General features: G+C 36.9%; 1 protein-coding gene and 1 long non-coding RNA gene across 3 annotated transcripts; one reads left to right on the plus strand and one right to left on the minus strand.

The window, feature by feature from the left end:
- The first annotated feature begins 171 nt into the window (after nt 1-171).
- Nucleotides 172-2,897, plus strand: LOC110908710. 2 transcript variants are annotated; one of them, XR_002574816.2, is made up of 3 exons: nt 185-464; nt 1,308-1,453; nt 2,003-2,897. It is a non-coding gene; the product is annotated as an uncharacterized LOC110908710 (long non-coding RNA). The 2 variants fall into 2 exon arrangements; XR_004878192.1 differs by having other exon boundaries at nt 172-464; nt 1,308-2,897.
- A 2,410-nt stretch (nt 2,898-5,307) lies between these two features.
- Nucleotides 5,308-7,581, minus strand: LOC110908705 (protochlorophyllide-dependent translocon component 52, chloroplastic). The gene is made up of 7 exons (XM_022153684.2): nt 7,015-7,581; nt 6,722-6,909; nt 6,560-6,643; nt 6,309-6,453; nt 6,000-6,191; nt 5,739-5,926; nt 5,308-5,657 (listed from the first exon to the last, which is right to left on the minus strand). Exons 1-7 carry the CDS (start codon nt 7,510-7,512, stop codon nt 5,402-5,404), a joined length of 1,551 nt encoding a protein of 516 aa, XP_022009376.1. The 5' UTR covers nt 7,513-7,581; the 3' UTR covers nt 5,308-5,401.
- Between the last annotated feature and the right edge of the window lie 757 nt (nt 7,582-8,338).

Genomic DNA, 8,338 nt, shown 5'->3' on the forward strand with positions numbered 1-8,338 from the left:
ATCACTTCTCTTTTTATAATAGTATAGATAGATAGATAGATAACACAAGTAATGATGATTATTTATATATACTCTAATTTCTAACATTGCTATGCAATGTTACTTGTACATTTGGCTTTGATGTTGTTTTATGTTATTGTTTGTTATAAGGTCTGCTTAGGAAGTGGGACAGTGGTTTGTGAAAAAAAAAAAACATGCGTTGGTACCATGGTGACTCACTTATCAATAAGGGTGTGAGTCTCAAATTTTGCCACGACACTCACAAGTTTCTCGAAATAGATTGAGAGAGAATACGATAGAGAGAGAAAGTAGAAAGGAGAGGTAACAGACGGCAGCCGGGTGGTTTCAACCTCCGACAACGGCAGAGGTAAGGTCGCATCCTTCACCTCCGACGCCTACAGTCTGAAACTCGAAAGATATTCAAGACTTCGATTTGTTCGAGCTCTGAGATACCAAATTAAATGGTTAGTCATCACTCATCCATCATTTTCATTACCTCTATATGCAGTCCATCATATTCATGTTCGTTGTGATGATTAATTCAACATCATATTCATGTTGTGATGATTAATTCAATTTTTTGGTTATGGTGTGGTGGTGCATAATACCGTTAGTATTGTAAGATTAGGGTTTATGAGGATAAGGAATAATTAGTGAAAATATGTAAACACACCAAAGCTTAGAACAATTATTGAGTAAAGCTTTGGATTTCACTTATGAATTTTGTTTATTAAGATTTGAATTTGAGGCGTTGTTTATAAATTGTCCAATAAATATGTTTTAAGATTAAGAGAAAGTATAATGTACATCAGGGCTTAACCTACATTAACATACATGACAAAAAATATAACGTGCGTTATTATCATAGAACGTGCGTGATTATAGTCCCATGCGTGATTATGTGGTCCCATGCGTGATTATGTGGTCCCATGTGTGATTATGTGGTCCCATGCGTGATTATACCACTGATCCAACGGTTACCATTGTCTCCTACATGATGTATGATAAGGCTTTTTGTATGTTAACCTTACTCTTAAGATTAAATTTATTTATTATAATTAGAAACAAAAATGGTTTGTCAGTTTTAATTTAATAAGCCTTGTCTATGCTAAAAGAGTGATTACATTACATAAATAGTTATCTATGAGCAATATGTGCATTTTAAAAATTGTATTGAGTATATTAATGAACAATAACATTGTTGCTTTCTTAAAATTTAATTTTTATATATACCTTAACCATCTTAGCCCTTTGGTTTTGACTTGCTTTCCAAAGTCTTTACACTCACTAAAAGTTCTCTATTGCAGGAGACACCATTTGTAGTTAGACTTGCAGTTGCTGGTGTTGCATCTGCTGGAACGTATGGAATCCAAGTTTGTAGTTCAGACCAGTCACACATGTAGTTCACAAATTTTATCATGGCAGTTTTCAACCTCAAAAAAGGAGGAACGGAGTAAGAAGTCTTCAATTATGCTACTTCGCACACTTACTCACCGCCACAATCAAGTAGTAAATCCTTAAGGTTTTGACCAACATAGCTTAGAACATAGGCCACTTTTCATATACGCATAAATCTCGTACCACTTAGCCTAATTTTTATGTATTTAGTATAGTAAGGGGGCTGCACAATTTGGTTTCAAAAATATGTTGGATCTCCATGGTTCGTAGCTTAATTTAAAGGGTTGTTTCAGTAGGTGTAAGTACAAGAATGTTTGAGACATACATGGCTACAAGATGTATTAGGCGTAATTCCAAATTCGCATAAATGAAAAAAAGCCTACCTGATTCCAAACACAATACACACCAGGGGGACGATGACAGATTCGGGGGTCCACCCGGTTTCCAAAACATGTTACAACAAATTATGAACGTTGTTAGTTGTTTGTATATTAACGAGAGATAGGGAGCTTGTGAACTAGCGAAACAGTGTATTTGATTCGAATGTTTTATGTTTATCATCTATACTTTTAAACTTCTAATACAATATAATCCATTTTTGCAGTATAAATTAACAGGTTGTAACAAGCCGGCTGAATTTTTTGGCAGATTGCAGGCGACATTACCCGGGCCATATTGCCTCTTGGAATTTCACCAGCTTGCAAGTAAATTTTATTCGCAATGGGTCAGACTGCATATGGTAGCGTAGATATATTCGCAACAAGTTACTTATAGTGGTTGTAGCATAGTGCTAATATAATTATTGTATAATACGAGACACGGTTATTTTGCAACCTGGAATACTACAGTTAGCAATCAACAAACTCATGAAAGGCTTAAACTCATTTAAGCCTTTAGTAGGCGTCAAGGGAGGTAAGCTCTTTAATAACATTAGGATCTACATAACACGAACATATATGTTCTGATTATACTTTGCATATGTTCTTGAGTAACATTAGACCTTTATTGGTATAGATTTTTCTTTAGTTACGTACTCCCTTGTACGTAACACGTAGCCCAAACTAATATCAATTTCCAGTGCGGCTCTAGCCATACTGTTTAAAAGGGTTGCTGAAATACAACCACAGGAATCAGGATGCAGTCGATTTCATTGAGGGCAGGATACTGGAAACTGGCAAACTGCTGGATTCAAAGCAAAATGGTGTTAGGTGATGTTGGATCATGCACATAATATAGGCAAGCCAACTAAGGAGAAAAAGGCCATACACGTGGTCTTTTTGTTGGCTATCCGGAAACTTTGGAATCGAAGAAACGAGAAAGTTCAAGGAGTGCTCCTATGGACGAATAGGGTCAAATGTGTTGTAGTAACTTTGTTCAAGTAATCTGTTGTTTTTTGTTATTTTTTAGTCTTAGGGTTGGTTTGTTGGCTTAGCTGCTTGCTAAGTCCAACTTTTTGTTCGCTACATACTGAATTACTAATTCAAATAACGCATTTGTCACTTTAGTTTTTTCATGGTTTTAGCCCCCGCCGCAACGCGGGGGGTGCTAATACTAGTTTATTAAAAATAATCATAATAATAAGATTTTTTTTATTGAGCTTATAAGTTTAATATCGTTTGTTTATGGTATATACTTTATAATATATGTTATTTACATGTTGTTCTCTTAAGGTTGATATTTGTTCACCATCATAATCATACTCATCAGTAAATCCCACCAATAGCAAAACTAAGGTAGGGTCTAAAGAGGGTAAGATGTAGACAGTCATACCTCTACCCCGTAGGAATAGAGAGGTTGTTTCCAGTGAGACCCCCAGCTCGATAGTAGTTTTGCATCAAGCCTTAGACATAAGGCACATAACACTCAGCAATTGAGACAACTGCATTAGTGCATATACCCCTTGTCTTTCGGCTATCAACGCCACCACATGATACATGATTAACCATCCCCCTCTTTTAATGTTATTTTCACGAAATTAGTAAAATAACGTTAAAATTAGTGTCCTCTCACTTTTGCCCCCCAAGCGCCCACACATATATACATTATATGCGCATATCGCAAACGGGGCGTTTAAGGTTGATATATGTTATATTTGTTAATTGTTAAGATTTATATTAAGGTTAAAGATTGACATGATATTTGTCACCTGTAGTATTTGTTGTGTTTTGTACTTTGTCATTCGACCCTACCCTCTGGTTTTGAATTTCTGATATTCAATTTTGATTTTTTTTAATCTTTGTTCCTGAGTTGTGGTATGTAGAAATTTAAACTATTCTATATTAGTGTACATTTTGGTATTACTAAATTCTTGTGATTTGAAAGCTAGTTTATTGTCACCTTAGGTTATTACACTTTATAACGTTTTATTATAACCAGGGGTTATGTTTTGTGTGTTCTAGCGAGAGAAGGGATTTAGGAGAATAATGGACTTTTGTAAAAGATGGCTTAATTAGTGTTAATCTCTTAGTAACATGTGGGAGTGGCAAACGCTTGGTGGCTCTAGTATCAACGTCCACATGGCCCCATGACCTTGTGCCAGGCAGGTGTGTGGTTGGGTTTTTTCACTGTTCATTCGCTTTCCGTATTATCATATGTAGATTGCACTTGACAAAAGGCTCAATCGTGTTTTCATTCTTTATGCTCAAAGGGTTAATAAAGCTATTGGGACAACGGGTTAATAAAGCTATTTGATGTGATAAACGACAACTTTTATATGTTATGCATTTATAAATTCTGTAAAATTAATATTCAGCCAAACGAGGTTGGGATGTTACACTGGCCATCAAAAGCATATAATCTAACCTAATAGTGATCATGCATAATTTCATATTAGATAACATATTATAATCATTACAAGACAATCAATCTGATCGCATGCAACACAGTTTATACCAAGTTGGAACAAGGGGATGTATGAAACTAGAGGCGAAGCTTGACAATGAAGACGGGTGGTCGAAAACGTATATACCCAAAAATTTCTATACGAAAACTACATATGAGGTGAGACCTGGGCCTTGGGCCACCAAAACTATGGGACCTCCACAATTTGATGAAACCACAGTCCATTTATAAAAGATTTAGGGTGTGGATATCAACAAATTTATGGTTGGTAGTGTAGTGGTTTTGTGTATGTATGGATGTTGGTGAGACCTTGGTTCACCATTTTTTTCCTTGTTTTTAAATTTTAACACAATCTTTCAAATAATTACACTCGAGCCCTTCAAGTTTAACTTTCAATTACATACATTTTTTTGGGAAAAATGCCACGAGATTTTACTTCGCCTTAGGCCACCAAAATGGTTGAGCCGATCCTCCCCCCCCCCCCCCCCCGCGGGCCCTCTTAAGTTGCGCCCCTGTACAAAACGATACACCAGATGGGCAAGTTTTACTGAGGAAGCATAAACTACTTATTGTATTGTGGCATTCATCTTCGACTGGCTGTCAATCTTAGTTCTATCCAACTTTAAAACGTTTAAAAGTGATATTTTATTGGGAAAGGTGCACTAAAGACGCGAGAACCTCTATCACAAATGGTCATACTAGCCAAGTATGTGTGGTTATGACTTATGAAAAACTCCGAATCAGTGGCATTAATAGAGTGATGGTATAATACCAACTTTACTCTTATTCAAACATTAAAGTTCAACTTGAATAGGACAAGGACCCATATGAACAACATGCAGATTTATGGGAGATCATTCGATGTTGGTACGTGTGTCTGTGTTAAGTTGCATCCGATGTACGAACTTCTCTTAGTAACATCGCTACTAATAAAAGGTTTTTGGAGCAGGGGTCTCAATGGGAGTGGCCTCTCATCCCCTCTAGTAGAGATAAGGTTTGCCCTCATCAGAGCTTCAGATACCCTACTAATAAGCTATGTTATTAGTGAGTCTCACTATTCATATTAAATAATATTAAATATATATCCTTATCTTTATTGATCTTTAATAAATATACGGGCCTCAAGACCTCTTCACATCAATGTATTATGACAAAACAAGTCTCATTGAAAAGCATGATTATAATCATGAAAATGGAAGTTTTTGTAAACAAAATAAGCCACCCATTTTGATCCCACAAAGCACAAAACTGCAGCAACCGCAAGTGAATTCCTTGCAGCAACCGATATGATCCCTTGTTTGGTTGCAGCCACCATAGCCACTGCAGCAACCGAAAACACCTGAAGAGCCACCTCAAGAGCCTTCAAACCTTTATACGCACCATTGCAGCTGCTACAGTTCACCACATGACTCCAATACCTAAAATCATCAAAATCAATCAAAACGCCAATTAATTTTGACGTTAATAACATCAATTTAGTCAACTTTTACGCAAATAACCTGTCCATAAGTTGTTCTCTAGGCGGTGTAGGCGGTAAAGATTCATTAAATTTGTTTCCCCAGTCAATTCGGCCGCCTGAATATTTCTTTAACCACTTTCTAAACGCAACCACTTTCGCGTCTGATTTAGTTGGCACGAAACAGGCTTTTTCCCAACTGGAAAAACCGGGTTTCATCAGTTTCTTCTCCTGCAAGTTGCATAACCGTTCAAAAACCTACTCGAATCACATTGCATAATCAGTTTCTTCTCCTACAAGTTACCTCAATATGAAGAAGATACAAATCTGAATCAATAACCAAATTCTGATTAATATGGAACGTCCATCTGGGAACAATTCGATCGATCCCAACAGCAAAGTTTCTTCCGGAAATAAAGATCAATCTGCTGTTACCCGGGCTCACTGGTATACATATAAAGATCAGTAACAACCGTCGTGGTTGTGCTGATTTCCCCTGAGTTTATTCAATTACACAAGTAAAAGTATCAAAATATTAATATAGTTCTCACGTTGAATGAATACTAGGAGCAACAAATTTAATGTTTCACAAGTAAATTGAAATATTTTATACCTTTGGAATTTCAGTAAATGAGATATGTAGACTAGGAGCGACAAATTTCGATCCGCCGTATGGCTGGTTTGCGGTAAAACCATTTTTGTGTATCGGATCTATGTTTATATCTATGGGGGCACCCCCTTCCCGATCGACCTTAACATTGTAGTAAACTTATGTTAGACGCGTTGGGTCACGACTCACAGGTGCTCATCAAGAATACTAGAAAATTGAAAGCATAAGAATTATGTAATTGTATAAATACTTATCTAGGCTGTGGCGCCCTAAATATTCCATAATGTGCATATGGAACATGAGCAGGGTCCATGAGGTTTTCAGCCAGGATTTCATACCTGAAAGTGTCACACTCTCAGATTAAATTTTGAACCGATGAATATGCAAAATATAGGTGAAATGCGCATACTGCATACCCATATGGTATTTCTCGGTTAAACATTTGGAATGTATATGAAGGATCGTCGAGTTCAGGGATGGATGGTGGTTTCTTCTTTGTGAGGATATCTTTGTACTGCGGATCAGTGTTGGGCCAAAACCAAACAATTCCATTTTGCACGGTGCTTGGATAAACCGCAACACACGCCTTTTTAAACGTATTAACCTGCACGTTATATAACAATAAAAACCGGTCAGGTATTGTGTATTCTGTGGATGTATACAATAAACGCTAACTAATATATTTTCCCTAATATGTTATCTAGTATACCGGAGGACCGTCAGGGGGAGCTTGAGGGATCAATTTACAGTCACCAGAGCCACTAAAGCACCAGCCATGATACACACACTGCAGCCTACCCCACTGATCAATCCTTCCTTCAGAAAGTGGAGCCAATCTGTGAGGACACATATCGTCGAACACCTTCCATGCATTCTCATTCTTATCCCACCACACCACAACATCAAGACCCATCACCTTCTTCCCATGTGGGGCCCTCTTGTCCAGATCACACACTGGCATGACTGCATACCACTGAGAATACCAGTCGAATTTCTCATCTTGATCATGGGTTTCGGTTTCTTGTTCGGTTGAAACAGATGGAGAAATGGCTGTTAAAGTCTTGAATTTGGGTTTTTGGAATTGGGTTGAAGTGGTTAAGGGTGAATATGGTTTGTTTGGAGTAAATGGAAGAGTGAAAATGGGTTTGGATAATTGGGTTCGGATGAGTGAAGGTGGAGAAACAGGGGTGGGAGCTCGGAGTTCCATGGCGGATGTGAATGTGAAATGAATTTTGTGAATTGGAAATAAATGCGATGGTTATTGATAATGCAGTTGTGGTTATAGTTACGCCAACAATACTTTCATAGTAAAGCTAACTAAATTTATTTTAAATAAATAGTAAAGCTAACTAACTTTTTTTTATTATTTAAAATTGATTTACAAAATAAAAAAACTCTAGGTCAACCAATCGTCCATAATTCCATATAAGGTTTGAAACTAAAATATTATTAACGTTTTTTTAAACTTAAGTAATGGCTCGTTAACGAAATGGGCAATGCTTTAGTGATACCTGGTGACTTTCGCTAGCGGAGGTCGTCGGTTGAAGTCTCGTTTGTTACAAAATGTTATGTGTGAGTCAACGTTTTACCACTGTAGTCTTTTGAGTTGTGGATTTCTTTTGGAATTAGTGAGAGGCTAGGTCACCAACGCTGTCTGCGGTCATCAGCGTGGATAGGTGGCCTTTTGCCTATGAGGGTATCTGGGTGGACGGGTTTTGTTGGACGTTCATAAAAAAGAAAAAAAAAACTAATGCCCTATTAAATTGGTTAATTTTTACTTCTTTCAAGAAGAGTCAACTCATACGACCTCTAGATCTACTTCTAAATTTAGATTTTTTGTTCATCACGTTACTTAAATAGTTAAATCAGCATCATTCGGGGAGGGGCACTTCTTTCCAACATTTTAGTTTGGGTATTTTGGACTTATATTTTGAAGTTATATTAGTTTAAACATCTTGGAATGTAGTGCTAAAGTCACACATAAAGTTAACTGAAATCTTTAGGACCACGGCGATGGTGGTATAGTAAAGTTG

This window comes from Helianthus annuus, chromosome 14 (assembly GCF_002127325.2).
Source record: "Helianthus annuus cultivar XRQ/B chromosome 14, HanXRQr2.0-SUNRISE, whole genome shotgun sequence".
NCBI classification, from domain to species: Eukaryota; Viridiplantae; Streptophyta; class Magnoliopsida; order Asterales; family Asteraceae; genus Helianthus; species Helianthus annuus.